Here is an 18,490-nt window from a genome sequence, read left to right as displayed (position 1 = left end):
GTGGTTATGGGGCAGCCTGGCAGATGAACCAGCCACCAGCAAAGGAAAGTGCCTGCCATCCTACAGCCCAAATGTCACCCAGAAGATGCTCATGGAGAGAGGAAAAGTTCATCTGCCAAACCTTAGAGCCTGCAGAACATTTCCCATCACGTTGATACCAGAAATTTCTGATCAGATCAATGGAGTGTGATGACAGAGATGATAAGGGAAATGCTCTTGTCTTCTAGCTGAGCCCTATGCCTGGCACCTTCTCCTGCCCTTTGACCTGTCCAGTGCACCTTGTCAACTGCACCATATTTTGGGGGGAGTCAGGAATGTAGAATTACCTCCTCAGTCCCTACAAGCAATCAACTTGCTCCTCGAACCATGAGATATGATTGCCCTTATTACTTTAGCTTGCATAGCTGCGAGTCTTGTTAATGGTCATAAAATTACCCAGTCCTTATTTAAATCCTACAGCCGTCTGTGTTTCAATGACCTCCTGATGGTCTCTGGCTTTGTTCCAGGTTGAAGAAGCATCAGAGGGACCAGGAAGGAAAAAGAGGCAGTGGGAGGATTAAAGAAAAACAACCAAAACCACAACAAGCAAGAGCCCACAAAGAGAATTCAAAGTGAAATGGGGAATATTAAAGAGAGCTCAATCAGTCAGCTGGAGAGCTTAAAAAAACATAACCTGTCACAAAGAGAAGGAAGATGCATCAGGTAAAATTAGCAACACTAATAAACTCATCAGCACTGGAGCCTGGGCCAGGAAGCAGCAGAGGGAGGACAAAGGGGTTGGTAGAGTCTTGATCCCATGTTGGGGAAGCAGAAGAGAAAGCTGAGAAAACCTGAGGGAACATGCTTTGATGGAGGAACGTGGAACAAAGGCATGGGCTACTCCTGAGACCTCCAGCCTTTGTGCTCCTTAACTTACATGGCAGTGGTTTCTTTAAAGTCTATTTTCTTTCTGTTTGGTCCCTTGTATTCGCTCTGAGGGGAAACAGAAGGTAGGCTGGAGACACAGACACAGCGGGTGGAAGGAGCAGGAGGAGCTGCCGGGATGATTGCCCAGGACCAGGGCCTGCAGCAGGCCCTGGGTGAAGGCTTTGGCCCCTGGTTTCTACATAGAAGGTTTCTGGAGCAAAAATCTCCTCTTTACTTTGGATGCCAGACCGTTCCCCTGTCCTTTCAAATAACATCTGCAAACCCCCAGAGTACCAATAAATTTTACAATAACAACCCCCCCCAAATGAGAAACAAGAACTGGAAAACCCCCAAGCAGCAGAGAACTGTTTTAATGTAACCAAGCTCCAACACAGATTTCCATCAATTCTGCAGCAAACCTGAGTCATGAAATTAAAAGTAGCATCAGCATATTTCCTATTAGCTAGGGTTCCTTTTTCAGAACAGATCATACATTCCTACCCTATTTTTCTAGACACTTGTGTCAATGCGATATCATCAGATGCCGTTCAGTCGCTCCTCTTAGCCTGAAAAAAGCTTTCCTGTTGGGAAGGATGGGGTTTTAATATTTAAAAAAGACTTCATGAAAGAGCTTTGCTGATTTTTTATTTATTTATTTATTTATTTATTTAATATCCCTCCCCTGATCAGAGTGGGCGCGTTTTGTAGCTTTTAAATATCATGCAAGTTTCAGTAACGCTGCTATTAAATCCGAATCTGCTGTCACAGCAGGCAGTGGGAATGTGATTCACACCAGCACAGAGAGCCTGTTCCATCCTCCCCAGCTCCTGTCGTTAGCTACAGTCACCTGGCATCCGACACCGTCATCGTTTTCCCAATGTCTTCAAACAGCTAAAAACTGTAACAGAACCAAACCTGTCCTGGCTGTGCCCTCTCCCCCACTGAGCAGCACGGCCTGCTGGGGTCTGGCATCACCTTAGTGATGTCCTAGGAAGGCTCTTGCCTCTCTTTTCCCAGAGTTTAATTTGACATGTCCACCTGCCAGCCCAACTGGTACGACTCTCAGCTGTCTCTGAGCCCACTGCTGGGTTGGGAAGTGAAAAGGGCAGGTGCTGCTCCTTATTTGAGCATTGGAGCAATGGGAGAGGAGCAATGGAGAACCAACAGCAATGCTGGCACTGCTGGCTTCTCTCTCTGTCCAACACTCTGTTTCTTCAATCCACCCCCAGCTCTGCTCCTGCCCTCCACCCTCCAGGTAACTCCCTCACAGCTTCCCTTCCTCCTATAGCGTTACACGGAGAAGATCCAAAACTAACATCTACAAACCCTGAGCACACTTTCAGGACAATGCTGAGGCTCATGCAAACAACACACAATGATGCCAAGAGCCAGGAGACACAAAAGGCACCATGTTCAGAGCTGTGGCCTTAGGAGAGGCACAAACCTTGCAATACCTGCCTTAGCCCAGAGCTCTGCTGCTCACACGGACTGCATGGCAGCACCTGACATCTCCTTGCCTGTTTGGTGTTTCTATACGCACACAGATGGAAAGGGTAGATCAGCAGAGGAGCTGGGGCTTGCAAGGAGTTTGAGTGAAGGGAAGCTTCAGGCAACACTGCAAACAAGACGGTGCTCTGACACACACAGTCCCCCAGCCGCGCACTAATAAATCACATTTTACAGCCTATAAACCCAGCGAGCCAGCACGGAGACCCAGTGAGCACATGCACACTTGTGATCGCTCTCGCCTCTCCCCTCCAACCAACTGCAAAGTTATTACCCATCTCCCAAGATTTTCTAAAAGGATTTTCCACAAATGGAGCTGGAGCTTTGCAAGTGACGCGCCGAACCCAGATGGGACTTGTGCCCCACCACCTCGGGTGGTGGCAACTGGGATCTCTGTTTGCATTGCCCCAGGGGGCTGCACCCATGGAAGGGGCAGTGAACACAGTGGCAGGGCCCTGTGATGGGCTTCTGACCACTGTGTAGCTCGGCAAGGAAGGAGCAATCACTGTGAAATTCAGAGTCACAGTTACTCCTCACAGCTCTGTCGTGGCTCAAACAGGATGGTGGCAGAGATGGGAGCTGCCGTGGTGGCACAGCCATGTGTTTGGGGCTTCATCCTGGATTCAGTGTTGGAGCTACAAACTGGGGGGGCTCAGCTTCTCTTCTCCATGTCCCACAGGTGGCCCAAGTGGCTTTGCAATGGCCACACTTCCACATGAACAACGTCCACCAGTGAGCCTCAGAGAAGTCAAGCTTCTCAAAAGTCCCAGTTTCATGTAGTGCCCAAGCCTGCTCGCTATGCAGCAGTGCAATGCCATGAGCAAGGACAGGGATGCTGCTGGCCAAAGCAGGACAGTTATCCAGTAGCTTCCCAAGCCATGGAGAGGACCAGGTACTGCACCACGCTGGCACATCTAGCCAAGCACCCATCCTCACCACACACTTCTCCCGGCTGTGCTGCTGTATTAAACTTAGTTGAACAAATCAGTCTTGCTGGGAGTACAGGGAGCAGAGCAGTAATTCATCTGTCTCCTCCCCACCGGAGGCATCTCAGAAGACTACTGTGTGTTCTACCTGAACTTATTATCCTTTCACTCCTGGGAGGCAACTTTCCAGTGGGCAGAACACGTTTTCCCTTGTCGCTCTCCAGCATCGCTTCTTGCCTCACCTGTGTTTTGCTAAGATAGAGGGTTTATTGTAAACTTATTAATTACTTCATTTCTCCTGCAAGGAACCAAGAGAAAAATTTTCAGAGGCAGCCAGGATCCGCTATTGTGTTGGCAGAGGAGCTGAATGCAGCTGACGTCATGATTCATTTTCCCCATGACTGAGGAAGGCGACTCTCTGTGCCACGTTGCGCATACGAATCAGGCAGCGTTCCCCTGGCACAGCACGCCTGGCAATTCATCTTCCACCAGGACTTCTTCAAGCAGAAGAGAAAATGCCAAACTTTTTGCTGTTGCACTTCCCTGCAAACCCTGCGGAGAGGAGGGCCGGGGAGATGGGGGCTGCAGGCTCTCCACAGCTCACGCTTGTCCCTCCACCTCTGACCGGGTGTGTCTGTAGCAGCTGTTTTCCGTGCCTGTAGGCACATCAACAGGTCCCAGAGTGACTCCAGCAAGCAGGGTCAACCCTGCAACCACTGTGAGCATCTAAGCTAACTTTCTAGCCTGCTCCCTGCTACCTTCTCTCCAAGCTTAGGGAGTATGTTCCTGCTGATATCAAGAGGAAATCAACATAGACAGACATTCATAGCAAACTGATCTGGTTTATGGGAGTGGGTGTTGGAACTAGATAATCTCTAAGTTCCCTTCCAACCCAAACCAGTCCATGATTCTATGATACTATGAATGAGACTTGCCTGGAAAAATAGAGATAATGATGTCCTCCCTTCTCAAAGCACTACCAGCATCAGATCATTGATGGAGGAACGGTTATCAACCTCTACCTGCAGGAGAGCACAGCAAGGGCACAGCGTGTATCCCAAATAATGGAGTCATACACCCAGTTTGGGAAGTTACACTTTATTCTTATCACAGAAGAACTATATCCATTATAACACAAAATGTCAGACTTCTGGGGATGCTCTGTCTCCATGGAGGAGAGGAGGAGGGAGACCCCCCCCCCCCAAAACAGATACCCACAGGCTGGTGACAGGCAGCAAGCTAAAACCAGCAGCAGTGAGAACACCCCAAGTCACTCCCTTCCCCCTTCTACAGTCCTGAGATAACTAAGAGCCCAAGGGCCTCAATGAGGAACCAAAAGCATGGCAGTGACATCTGAGCACACCACACAACACAGAGGTGTAAACACAGGTATAGGCTCTTCAAATGGCCATTTATGCTTATGCTTGTCTGCTCAGTGATGGCAGACTCAGGTAACTGACATTTGAAAATAATTTCAACCCTGATGAGTTATGAGCTCTTTGTAAGAGCAAGAGACCTTCTCCGGGTCCCTGTACTCAGGGACCAAGCCCTTGGTTCCCATTAGAAGAGAAGAACCATGGGACAGGAAGCAGCAGCCTCATGCAGGCTCACCTCTTTGCTGGGGCCAAGATTTGGGGAATCCCTTTGGGAAAAGCTTTGAACAGCAATGCTGTGGCTCCTCAAGCCAGCACTTTCCACTGTATTCCCAGAGAGATGCTGAGAGTCTGGGTAGTGATGAACACATTGCCCAATTCAAAGGCAGGGATTGGGTCTTGGCACAGGAGAGCCCTGGGATGGAGCTAGACTTGCCCCCTCACAGGAGGAAAATAATGCTTTTCAGAGGAACTGGTGGGATTTGTCAATCAGCATGAAAAAGTGGGGAAGAAGGAGTTCCCTGCAAAACAGAAGCAACCCAACACCACAGATTAGGAGAGGGAGGCAAGAATTTGTCCTTGCTACCTTAAGTGTCCTGCCCAGGGCGCTCAGCCCTGGCTGGTGGCTGGCAGTAGGATGCTAAGCAATGGTCTGGCGGCTGAAGAGCTCGAGGGTGAGGGCGCTGAGGAAGGCCGGGATGCTGTCCTGGTGGAGCAGGTGGAGGTCGATGAGCTCCCGGATGGTTCGTGAGAACTCGGTTTCCAGAAGCTGCATTTTTCCGCCAGAGGAGCTGGAGGCCTAAGGGGACAGAAGAACAAGCCCATTAATATCCCAGGGTTTTAATTCACCTCTTGATGCAGGGGAGAGCAAGCAGCATCACCCTGAAGCCTCCTTTGGCAGGACCTGCCTGTCATCAAGGACACATCATCTGTATGGCACACGGTGTAACTGGGCTGTTACTGAGACCTGCATTCCAACGTCCCCAGGCAGGACCCCTGTGTGAGCCTTCCCTGGTGACAACTGTGGTGATGGGGGATGAGGGGTTTGACCATCCTGGAAAAAGACTGTGCTGCCAATGCACAACCAGAGTGCCCACATCGGGGTCACTGCCACCACCACCACCCAGGCCTCGGGTGGCAGGAGCTCTGCACAAGGGCTTTCTCTCCATGAAAACACTTATCTCTGAAGTCATCCCACTTCTGTAGGAGGAAGCAGACCTGTTCCTAATTAACACAGCTCCTTCCCAGTGAGCACTGATCCACACGGCGTCCCTGAAGTGTTTAAATCAGCCTGGCAGCACACAGCCAAAACCTCCAGAGGAATTATTCCAGAGATGCTCTCATGAAAATAAGGAAATTCAACATGTGGGAAGACATTACAAATCTCCTGTAACATATAAAACAAGCAAAAAAAAATGCTAGATGCAAGAGAAATAAGGAGTGCTTGGAGCCTCTCCTGCCCCCGGAGGTACGAAAGCAGCTTGTTTATTAATAAACAGCAAAAACATCACAGCGCAAATGCTAATTTTTTCCCCTGCCATTTTCCTCTTCAAAATGCTCCCATTCCTGATTGCTCCAAAGCTCTGCTTCCTGATGGAGCCGAGGTGGGACGGCGCAGGCCGTGCCAGGCACAGCTGGCATCCCCTGGGGTGGGCAGAAGCAGGGCAGCCCCCCAGCCCAGTCAAAGGATGCCAAGATCCCAAGCAGGGGATTGTGAAAGGAAGACATGGCTTTAGCTGCCAGGAGAGAAGGGAAGCAATAGCCACCCAGAGCCCTAGGGAACCCACTTCCTCCTGATTTCATGTTCTCAGGAGCCTGGACACTTTTAATTATGAACTTCTCATGTTTGGGTCACTTTGGATTGTGAGAAGTGTAAAGTACTGTGGATGGCCCTGTCACCCCCGAGGCAGGCAGGGAATTGAAACAAGGTTTCCACGTGGAAAAGTAAATTAGCTTCTGTTTAAAAGTCCTTCATTTTGGTTGGGTTGTTTTTCAGCACATCCAAAGGATGGGCAGTGCTTTGATCTGCTGCTTGCCGGAGCCACCTGATGCTTCCTGTGCACCTGAGGTACCCCTGGGCCAGATGAAAGAGGCCAAGAGGGGAGGGGGCAGCAAAGGCAGATGAAAGAGCCAGCTGGGGACATCACGAGGGACAAACACCCCAGCCCACGCAAAGCCAGAGGTACAGTGTGAGGCTGTGGCAGAGCAAGAAGTGAGCACAGGGGCTGGGTGCTGTGGCAGCAGCACAGGATTTGTTTTGCAAATACCCCTCGGGTTCAGCTGATGGGAAGCGCCAGTTTCGGGGGAAGGTCCGAGTATTATGAATGCATCACTTGAGTCTCTAAAGTCAGTGCTGAATTGAATTCATCCAAAATAGGAATTCAAGCTCTGTATGAAATACACTGACTCCTTCGCAGTTTTAAAACACTCTTTGGGCACAGAATTAATTTTCTAAGAATTTACAAGCAAATCCATTAATTGGTTTAGTAGTTTAATTAATTAAAGTTAAGTTCCTTAAGAAAGTTAGCATCCAGTGCCAGACCATTTGCTTGTGTTTTATGACCTCAGAAGCAGAGCAACATAAACGTTTTAAATTTCCTCTACTTTGAGCTCACTAGCGTCGTGGTGAGGGCTACATTTGACTATTTTCCTTTTTTTATGAGATTAATGGTAATTTCTCTCTACTATTCTTCACAACCAAAGTTTCCTCCTGCAGCAGAGGAAGAAGGATAATGTTCAGACAAAGTTATGTGGGCAAATATATACTTCTGAGGAGACTGATATTTCCTGCTGAGTTCAATGGGGGACTGTGGTTTCTCTCAGCTGCCAAGAGAGGCACCATCCACTCCCTCACCTCCATGGCCTCTGTCTCCCCAGGAACTCTGAAAAATCAAAGAAAACCCCAAAAAGCTTCCAAACCCCAGGCATCTCACTCAGGTTTCTTATGATCACTTCTGAAACAGGCACAAGGCAAGAAGGCAGCTGCTTGGAAAAAAAGGCAATTCTTCCTCTGCCAGGAGATGTTTACATGTGAATCTGGAGGATGGATGCACTTACAGTGCAGTTTGTTCAATCTCACACTGCTTTTAAAAAAACTGAGAAACTTTTTTTCCCCCTGGGAGTGTTTTAAAACTGCTATCATTGTTACTTTTCTTATTATTTATTTTTATTGCTTTTTTTTTCTTCACCCATTGTTCATAATGTTGTATAGGCTGGGATATACAGATAGATTTGCTGCTTTGGGTTCAACAGCAGGAGCACCTCTGCAGCCTGTGCTTTACAAATAAAGTGATTATACGAAATAATAGCAATATGTTCCCATTAATTCACAGGATTCCTTTTCAAATGCCAGGCTGCATCCTGCCCGGTGCACCCGCAGGCAGAGAGGGAAGTGCCAAGGTGGGTGGCGTGGGAGCGAGCAGGGAATCATGGCAGGGCAGGGGGATGCACAGGGGTGTGCAGGAGCAGCAAGGGGGAATATATGAGGGGGGATGCCCTGCTGAATGAACACTGCAGGGTCTGCTTGTTTCACACCATTCTGGATTAATGCAGAGCATGCCTGTGACTCCAGTTCTAAAAACGGGATTCATGAAAATACAAAGATGAAATTTCCAGCAGTTCAAAGCTGGAAGAGCATTCAAGTCCTCCTCTTCACTTTTCATAGCAAGGATTCCCTCCACTCATTTTTAATCAATTTTTTTTTGAATTTTAAAAAAGTCTCAACCCTCAAAGGCAAACTCCTGGACACAACCCTTGCTAACAAGAACTTGTAGGTGCCAGCACAAAACAACAATTCACATGACACACCATTCGCTCTGCTGATGCATTCCCAAAAGTTCTAAGTTTCAACGAAGGCAAAACCACCCAAGCCCATTTAGGAATCAAATGTGAAGCTGAGAGAAACAGAAACAAGTGTCACTGATCCATGAATTATAGGGTGGGAGAGACCAGAGCATGTTCAAACCCAGCTCTAACTGCTCTGCCCCTCAACACTACTGATGTCATCTCTACAGTGTGTTGTTGCTTTTAAAGAGAAGTGTGAAAGAGAAAGCATCAACATTTAGAGCCAAGCTGACTACACAGGAGCAAAGGAAATGCTGAGTCTCTGAGTATCCCCATCCACCCATGGTCAATGCACAGAGGAGTCAATGCAAGAAGACACTTTGGGGACCAACACCACACTTCACTCCCTCTTTCCCCTCTGTGCTGAGCGAGCCAGCCAAGTGCAGCACTTCACTAGAGATGCAAATATTGCCCCTTCACCCTCAGTTTCCCTGACCACAAAGCAGCCTGAAGCAGCTGAAGGTAAGCACTATGAAAACACCATCTCTCAGGTACTCTGTGCATAGCCCTATATTGGTTTCTTCTAATTCATGGGAAAAGTCTGTCTGGCTCACTAAACTACTGAGATTCAGGTCTATGTTATGTTTTATTCAGATCTCAAATACTTGCAAAAGGAAAGATTTCAGCTTTCACTAAGCTCTGTTGCCAGTTCAGTCTGATTTAAGGCCTATCGGGACCTTTTCTAGAGAAGCAAAGGAAATCAATCTTTGCCCCGTGTTGCCACACACTTGGCTCTGCTGAGGGAAGGGCGTGGCTGTGGTTGTAGATTTGAAGGGTGGCACCCTGTTTCTCTCCTTGCAGGCTGTGCTACCCCAGAGCAATCAGATTTCACTGTATTGTAAACCACAAGAAGACAGGTCTATTTAGCACGTGGCAACATAAACTTGGAGTAGCTGCTCCTGGATCTGCTCGGAGAAAGGAGCTGTTGGTACAACTGTTTTTCCAGGGGAGTCAAGATCAGCAGATGCCTGCCAGAAGGAAACATCATAAATCTTCCTCTTAGCCCTGGAAGCTGGTAAATTATTCAAGGTTTTATAGTTTAGATATACATATAAAAATCTCTCAAATAACCACCAGCATGGTAGAAAAGCGAGTTCTCAGATCCAGCTGGGACCATCTCAGCAAGGAGCAGACAACACAGAAGATGTGAAGGAGCAACAGACATTCCCAAACATTTATGCTAGGAGATGGACTTGCAGCTGGATAGATCAACATAAGGACCATAAGAGAGGCTCTCTCCACTACTGTCACTTCAATGTAACATATACAGGACTTCTGTCTGCACTGGTCCTCCTGAGATGGCTCTTTGCCCCCATGCTGCTGTTGCACACAAAGGTTTCCTCAAAGCCCAGACCCAGCATTTCCTTCTCTGCTTTTTCTACCAGATGAGGGGTAGTTATATTAAAAGTGTGACAGTGGCTGCTTAAGTCATTTCTGAGCTCACAGTATGGCCCAGAAGTGCACTCTGAACTAGATACACTCACTTTTCAGTGTCTCGTACGTCTCCTTCCTCTTCTCTATGACACATACCTAAAAACAACAGATATCCCCACTCTGGCTCCAAAAACACCATTTGATATAACCTGGCATGCAGCGTGACTTGAATCACACAAAGGATGCCTCTTGCAAAATACAGGTTGACATAAGATCCACTGTCCTGTAGACCTTCAGACACTGGAATAAGACTGAAAAGAGGGTGGGTGCATGCCCCAAGGAGAGAGCTGACATGGAGATGTATCGAGAAAGTAAGGAGTGGAAATGCAGAAACTGGGAAAAGAGGGCTTCAGCATTCAAAACAACTTGAGATTTCAGCATGCAGTGAGGACATCCTACCTTTGATTTCCACACTGAGAAAGCACAACTGCCTTTGGGGATGCGATCCATGCAGGACATGTGTTCCTGCATCTTCAAACACACACCTCCAGTGCCGGAGGTGGAGTTCCCGAATGGGTTTTGGCGAGCTGACAACAGGGATGGTGGAGCTTTGTGCCAGGCACAGCAGGCAAGACTGTTGTGTCTCAGCTGGGGAACAAAGGAGATTCAAACACCTCCACGGCGTGAGGAAGGATGTCATCTAGGACTCTGGCAGGGCTGCCAGAGAGGCTTTCCACCCCTTGGCGTGGTGACAAGCCTTTGCTTTGCAGATACCGCTCGGCCATGCTCTGTGGTAGATGGTACTTTCCAAGGCTAAGATGTATTAGGGGTCAAAAGGAGCAAGTGAATCATTGCCTGGTGACATTTACCCAGTGAATGTATTGCGAAGGCCCCATCTCATCTGCCACACTCCTTCCATAAATCACTGTCCGTGCTGCATCCCCACGGACAACTGCTCTGAGCACACATCTGAGCACACAGGGCAAACAGTCCCGTGTGTGCTGAGGGAAGGGGCTCCACGGCTTCACATCCAACACTCCACACAGAGCTTCTCCCTGCTCTGCCTAGGTCCACAGGCTGCTGTGGCATTATGGGCCATGCTATGGCCACATTCTCCTCTGTGCCCCAGTTCTCACTGCCCTTTCCCTTCTCCTTGTGGTGTTCCCCACCCTACCTTGAAGACTTGCTCTGCTGTCTGCTCCAATGAGGGTTATGCCCATTTCCCCACCAGACTGACCCCTTTGGCAATTTGCCTTCATCATCTAAATCCCTCAGACCTCCTCTTCACATGGGGCAGTCACTCCCTCTTCCCAAGCCCTTCACGTGTCAGCAGAAGCCCTCAGGGCTGGTTGTTCCACCCGATCACCTCCCAAAACCTCCACAGCACCACTACCATGTGTGCCACAAAGCCTCGGGCACGCTGGTGGTCCTGACAGCTCCTCGCTTCCCTGACACCTTCCCCACGGCACCCACTGCCTTCTCTCAGCACCCATTAACTCACATAAACCCTGCCACAGCCCAACAAACCCACTTGAAAATATCTTTTAAGAAGCTGCCGGCTCTGACCTTTAAATGAGAAAATCCTTTTGTTTCTGCCTCTTGCTTTAGATGCCGAGATTTTTCTAAATGTCAAAGGCCGCCTTGTCCACGTGCAGATGTTTGAGGGGGGAAGCAATGATGCCAAGAGGGCTGGTAAACTCTTCCTGAGTCTGCAGAGCTGATAAATCATCACTTCAGATCACCCCAGACAGACAGACACACATGGGGCAGCCCACCATACACAGAGCCAGCCAAAACACTGGAGTGCCCAGAAAATACCCAGGGAAAATATATGTGTGTGTGTGTGTGTGTGTGTATGTTCACATGTGGAAACTGCCTGCTGAAGTTATAAGAACCCAAACATGAGGTTTTGAGATTTAATTGCTCAAACTTGGCCCTCTTGGGTGATGATATCATTATCAAAATCCCCCAATTGAGTTATGCCTCACCAATCAATCTTTCCTTAGCATCATGCACTGCTCAAATACCAGGTCCCCAGGTAGCCTCTAAATCACTTTAATTACAGGCCGTTCATTTAAAATTAGAGAAATATTAAAAACAAAAAAAACCCAAACCACAACCTCAAATTGTACCACAAGATGTGCTTAAGGCTGGAAATATTTATGAGGTTATTTAGCAAATTGTTTATTGGCTTCCTTCCTTTTTCGTGGTAGCTGGCAGATTCCAGCTGGCCTTACAGGACGCCTGTCCATGGTGGTTCTCACAGGATGGACGTGCAGCTCTTAATCAATCAAGTCACCTCCCTTTCACAAATGACCATTCCTTGTCTGCAGCGAAGTTTTCCCCCCTTTAATAACCCAAAAGAGGAAGAGTACTTCTTTATAATAATTGCTTCTTGCTAAGACCTCTGACCTCCGTGTCGCCAGCTTGGTATATAAAGTGAATTTATGAGGCAGAGAGATGGGTGCCTGTAAAGGGCCTTCCAGGAAATGTAATGAAAAAGCTGCTTTTAGCTGCTGAGCAAAGAAAAGCAAATGCCTGGCAATGCCAAGAAGAAAATTGAAAGCTGGGATGGGATAAGTGAGAAACAGCCCTGTGTGCACTGAGATTTATAGCAAACATTTCCTTTCTCTTTCTTATTATTCAACATTGAGATGAACCACAACCCCAGAATGTCTTTGGAACAAGAGGTCAGCTCGTATACTTCAATCTTAATCAGAAACACAAGCCAGGCACTGTGTACACGAGTGACAGCAGTGATGGGGTCCTGGATGCTGCACCAGCTCAGCAGCAAAGGAACACAGAGCGGGGTGTACGGCACAGCACTGAACTTCCCCTGCAGCTCCATCTTTTGATCTGTGTGAGCTCTCCTGCACCTCATGTGAAAAAGGAAACTTTAAATAAGAGCAGGGACATGTGCTGAAGTGCTGCACCCCTCTCCATGGGGGAAAGCTGCTGGTGTTAATCCTGGGGGACGGTGCTCTGCGCAGCAGAGGGCAAGTCAGCATCTTTTTTCAAGAGGTTTCTCCTACAGGTTAATGCCCTTTAGACTGTCAAATGTGATGCCATAAAAATAAGATCAAAGGCCTTAAAATAAGGGAAGCATATTTTTTGATTCATACTATTACTATTTTATATCTGAATATTCCTATAGAGCTTTTCATCCTGGAAGACAGGCCTTTGAACTGCTGTGATTTCACCTATCATTGAGGAACAACCCCCAGGGTAAAATGTGACAGCTATTATCAGGGTGCATTAATGTTACTGAACAGTTCAGGACAGACAGAGACAAATATATCCAATTTAAATCATAGGTTTGAAGAACTACTGCTCAGTGTGGATTAATACCCATGCATTTTCCAAAAGTGCTTTGAGAATTTCAGAGAACAAGTGCTGAAACTAAAATTCCCTTTCTCATCTGTAGGATGCATTCAGCTTCCAATCATTATGCTCTAAATTGAACATCACTACTGTCAAAGAGGGAAGATGGTAATGTAAAGGATTCACCTGTACCATCTACTTTTGCATCCACAGATGCTGATGGGATCTCCAAACCAAGGAGATTCACCCTGTGGAGATTTGCTGAGGTGATACCTAGAAATGGTTCACCTGAATACAAGACTGGTGAGAGTAAATTACAACAGACTACTCACATCAGAGAAAAGAAAATCACATGGGATGTCACTCTAAACTAATACTGGCAGTCAGCTGTAGTCAGAGCTTGAGGTCATAAATTATAAGTTTTTAACAGACCTCAGGTCTGCTAAATAGTGTTCACCAGCCAAATATGCTTATAAACATCAACCATTAAGGAGTATAGACGGCAGCAAGGCACAGGGCTGACAGAATTCTTCCAACACCATTCCACATAAAAATCCAAACTAAGAAATGAAGCCTTTAAAGCCAATGCCTCCATAAAAGGCTCAGGATCTTTACAAACCAGTGTCTTTCCTTGATACTCAGGGAAACTGTGCTGATCCTCCAGCCATGGCTATCTCTGACCTACAACAAAGCCCTTTGGAAAGAGCAGCCAAATGCACGTTATCCCAACTGCTGTCACACCACGTGTGGGAGAGCTGGACCGCTCCAGCACCCAGGCTGCAGCTTTCCAACCATCTGCGAGGTGACCGTATTGGACTGGTCAAGCTGCAGAGCGAGTAGTTAACAAGCATTAACAACATCTAGCCCATGTGTTCTGTCTAGTAAAATGCCAACCCATCTGTCTGTAACATCAGTGACTCCGCAGAAGCCATATGCAGGAGAGACATAAATTAGGGAGAGAAAAATCTCCTGTTACTTTCTCTGCAGTGACTCTGCAGTTGTCTCCGGCAATGCGAGGAACTGGGTGTTTTTTGAGTTCTGTTTTCCCAGCCACATCTCAGCCTCACGTAGCTCTCCAGCCCTGCCATTCAGAGGCATTTTCTGGTCTGTGCCTGGCCCCGGTGAATATGGTGGTGTGGCACAAAGGGAGAAGTAGGTGCAACTCAAACCAGGTCCCAAACCTCTCACCCAGGAGAGCCAGAGGAACATAGACAACTTGAGGGAGATACCAAGGACTGCTAAGTGAAACCAGCACACAAGAATCCCTCAGTTAGACAGGGAGCTCATTAACCACTCAAGCTGCTTATCACATTCCTCTCCATCTCCCTTGCTGGAAGCTCTCCGAGCTGGAAGGAATGGAGGAGCAGTAAACCAAGGACATGCAGTTTCTGGAACATGAGAAGGAAGCACCTATGGGAGAAATGCAAAAAAAAATCATCTGTGTGGGCTGTAATTAAGATGGCCTGGTTCCCAAAGCAGGGAGAAACTCCACTTGTGAACTGCAGCCGTGAGCATGAGGTCTGCAAGAGAACATGAGCAGCAAAGTTTGCCAAACTCTGCGCTGACGAGAGACGTCTGGAACCATGGAAAATTCTGATGGCAACTTTTGCAAGCTGTGGCGTTGCCTGGGAGATAGGCAACCACCCCCCAGAGCAAACCACCACTCACCAACAGGCAGAGCTTGCTGGAGCCTTCACCACTCACTGAGACACACCAGGCACACACTGCTCCTGTGCTTGGCTGCTCCTGCATCATATTCCTGCCCAGGACCTTCTGCTTTCCTGTCTCTGGATTAGAGCAAATCACCAGGAAGCCTCAAGACTCACTCCAGCTGAAGTGCCTGCACATGACACGGAGTGAAAACACCACCGTGGGATTAATACATTCACCCTCATCTTTTTGGTATCCTTCTGGAAGTCTTGTCATAAATGGGGTGGATGAAATGCTAAAGAACTGAACAAGATCCTGTAACCAAAAATGGCTCAAGAGACTGTAAGTGATCAACTTAACAACAAGCAGACAATTAGACCTTAGCTATGTGGCTGAAGGGTGGGACAGTATATGGAGCATGCCTGTTCCCGGCTCATTGAGTTTGCAAGGCTTGTGGGGGAAGGAGTAACAGATGGACCTGATGGCAGATTACAGCTGAAACTCTCACCATGTTTATTCATTACCCTCCTCTAGCTCTTGTTTGTCATAGTCTGGCACCCTGGGCTAAACTGCAGGTTTGAGCCTTACATCAAGGAAACGGGTGACACGTATTAGTCACCTCTGCTCAGAGCCAGGGCTCTGCACCACAGTCAGCACTACAGAGACCAAAGGCATTGCTCATCTGAGAGCAAGAAGAACTAGTCAATAATTGCCTTTTCCTATGGGACCGTGTGACTTGCTTATAGTTATGATCTACCAAAGTGGAATTTAAGTGCTGGCTTGGGGAATAACATTAGTTGCTGTTTGCAACATCAATAACCAAATGTCACAATGTTAGCGTGAGTTGAGGAAGGTGCTTTTACTGCTCTTGCTTTTTTGCTGGCTCACATTTTCTTCGTTTTTCTTCATTTGAAATCGCTGTCATCAGCACGACTGTCAGCAGGACCAAAGTAAGCATAAGTTGTCACTACCCAGAAAGTCAAAGAAGAGAGTTGATTCTGAACATGTAAAATGATTTTCTTGTGTCCTCAAGAATGAGTCTTAACCCTTAACAGCTCACAAACCCCCTGTGGGGAAGCACACTTCTCAGACTGCATCTATAGCCACAAGTCAAAGTTTATAGTGGGAAGAAGATGTCATTATTTTTAAAATTCCAACATTTCTTTCTCAAGACTTCTTAGTTCATGGAGCTGATGGTTACCAGCAATCCTATTTGTGGTGTTACTCAACCAGACTTGTAGTCCACAGGCAGGAAAACCTGAAGACTAGATAGTAAGGAAATCAGTCAACTGGCCTGTGCAGATTGGGCATATTTAGCTTTCTTGAAATGGGCTTTTAATGGTAAAATGCAACATGAAACAAAGAGTCACACGACTCCTCTCTCCTCCAGCAGGTCTGATCCCACCATAAAAGAAAGTCCACAGCCAAAGAAAGGGACAGAGGCTGCAGCTAAGGAGTGAGTAAATAGGAAGATTTACGTATTCAGTGAAAAACTAGAAGAAATTCCCCTGTATCCCTTGAGGGGACACTCAGACCTCTGGGCTATGACGCATTTGCTGAAAGCTTCTGCTGTTGCCGCCTGTGCTGTCATTTGGCACTAACCTCCTGAAGAACATGGCAAGACAGCACTGCTGGTTCTCATGTCTGGATGAACATGCTCCTCTCCCCGAAGGGAAAAGGAGAGGTTTCTCTGTTTAGCAAATGCACCATGTTCAAGCAACCTCCAAGGATTATGCCTGGGGCCCTGGGCCTCCCCATCTGACACACATCTGACTGGTTGTCTCTTCCTGCTGGTGTTCTCCCACTGATGTGCTGCCATCCGCCAGTCAGCTCCTTTTGCTGGAAGTATGGGGGGGGAAGATTTATGCAGACACCATGTATGCAATTATGAAAACAGAAGACAAGACACCCGGATATCACACAAATTGATGCATTTTTGCTGGCAGGCTTTTTGCATGATCCGGTTAACAGCTGTCATGCTCCAGCTTCTCTCATCTGAGCTCTGCTACCACTTCAGCATCCTTCCACATCCTTTAAGAGGGCTTCCTTCCCTTCCCTGGTGCAGCTTGTTCCAGATGCCACAGCAAAGCAGGCAGTAGCATGGGATACAAAGGGGAGACAGAATGACCGGTTTTCATAGCAGCACTAAAATGTAACGTTCACTTCTTTAGGCAAGATGCTGCTCATTAGCAATGACCTCGAGGCAAGCAAGCTGCTCAACCAGCAACGTCTCCCACTCTGGATCTCTTTAAAATTTGCCCTTTCCCTGTGCCAAATCTTTGGGCAAGCTTCCCTAAAGCCCAGTAGCAATCTGCAGACATACACATGCATCGTCCAGTGCCTTCTGGAGAAAGGCAGTGATGGGGAGCTGCTTTGGAGCTTGGGCTACGTATCTTGTCCCCCACTCTGCATAGCATTAAGGAAAGGAAAGGATGTGCCTACAAGTTTCCCGGCCAAGTCAGCTCCTGCCGTGAACTCTGCAGCCTGGGAGCCTGTTAGTGCCCACATCCTCCTGGTTTTCAGCACTCCATGCTATATTTGTTTTTGTAAATAGATTTAACCTTTCCAAAATTAGCAACAGAAGAGAACTTCTTTTGGCAGAAAACCAGCTTTAGAAAGATGGAGGAATATAACATTTTCAAAACATTTGAAAACTGCAGACTAAAGATATGTGTTAGTCTCTGCAGTGCATGCTGGTTTTGCTCATTATTCTGAATCTTAATACATTAATAGATCCTCTCCTGATTAACGGCTGCACTAGGCTCTCTTTCTAGGAACACATATGGTTCCTTCTTGCCACAATATTGGAATAGAAAGCCAAAATATTTAAACAGTGACACTAATAAAAGATTTTATCACCCCCATCCTGATGTAAATAAGTAAGGCTGGAGCCAGCCCTTAGCTCTAAATGCTTCTTATCTTTCAAAAAGTTCTTAATCAAATCTGAACATACTGGCTGAGGCCCATTTGAAATAATTGGGCTATCTGTGGTTATGATGCTGCAGCAAGAAAGCCAATGTCCAATATCCACTCACCCCCAAGATGCTCTGGATCTGGCTGAAAGAAGCCCATACTGGTTTGGTGTGTAATGAAATGGGGCTTTTAGAGCCAGGTGTGTGTGTCCATGCGCTAGTTCTGCCTGTGAATCCAGGATGCTGCACATTTCTTCTTCCCCCACTGAATTAAGATGATTTTCAGGGGACTCCAAATGCTTCTCCCCTAGATGTCTGCACTTGGCAGCATTCATCCCACCTGCTGAAGGACATGGGAATTATCCAGTACACAGCCCAGAGGGTTTGGTTAAAATTCTGGTAGTGTATATAAGGCTTGTTTTAAGTTGTAGGTCAATTGCCAATACAGAATTGCCTAACAGATCTGATCCTCCCTCATTTTTTCCCATGCTGTGCCATTACCTTTCCTCTCTGCCACAGCTCCTATAGCAATCCTACCTGTCTAATGCCATCAGCTGCTAAAATCAACAGCAGTTCCCACTTAGTGCTGCTTGCCATGCTGCTGATCAGCTCTGTCACTGCCTAAAAGCAACACAACCTGACTGCAAGCAAACCCCTGAAATAATAAAGAAGCCCTTTT

The 18,490-nt window shown here is 47.3% G+C and overlaps 1 protein-coding gene across 2 annotated transcripts in view; it reads right to left on the bottom strand.

Annotated features, from left to right (window-relative positions):
* Nucleotides 1-4,256: 4,256 nt before the first annotated feature.
* Nucleotides 4,257-18,490, bottom strand: part of MAD1L1 (mitotic arrest deficient 1 like 1) — a 346,820-nt gene continuing 332,586 nt past the window's right edge. Inside the window, exon 9 of one of the 2 annotated variants that reach the window (XM_050317417.1) lies at nt 4,257-5,510. In XM_050317417.1, the coding sequence (XP_050173374.1) occupies nt 5,352-5,510 (159 nt within the window). In that variant the 3' untranslated portion in view covers nt 4,257-5,351. The remainder of the gene's footprint in view (nt 5,511-18,490) is intronic. The other variant, XM_050317416.1, reaches the window with a different exon arrangement.

Source organism: Myiozetetes cayanensis, unplaced genomic scaffold (assembly GCF_022539395.1).
Source record: "Myiozetetes cayanensis isolate MyiCay16 unplaced genomic scaffold, myiCay2020 scf20-37, whole genome shotgun sequence".
Classification (NCBI taxonomy): Eukaryota; Metazoa; Chordata; class Aves; order Passeriformes; family Tyrannidae; genus Myiozetetes; species Myiozetetes cayanensis.
Note: the sequence above shows the minus strand (reverse complement) of the source record. Positions and strands in the feature narration are given on the sequence as shown.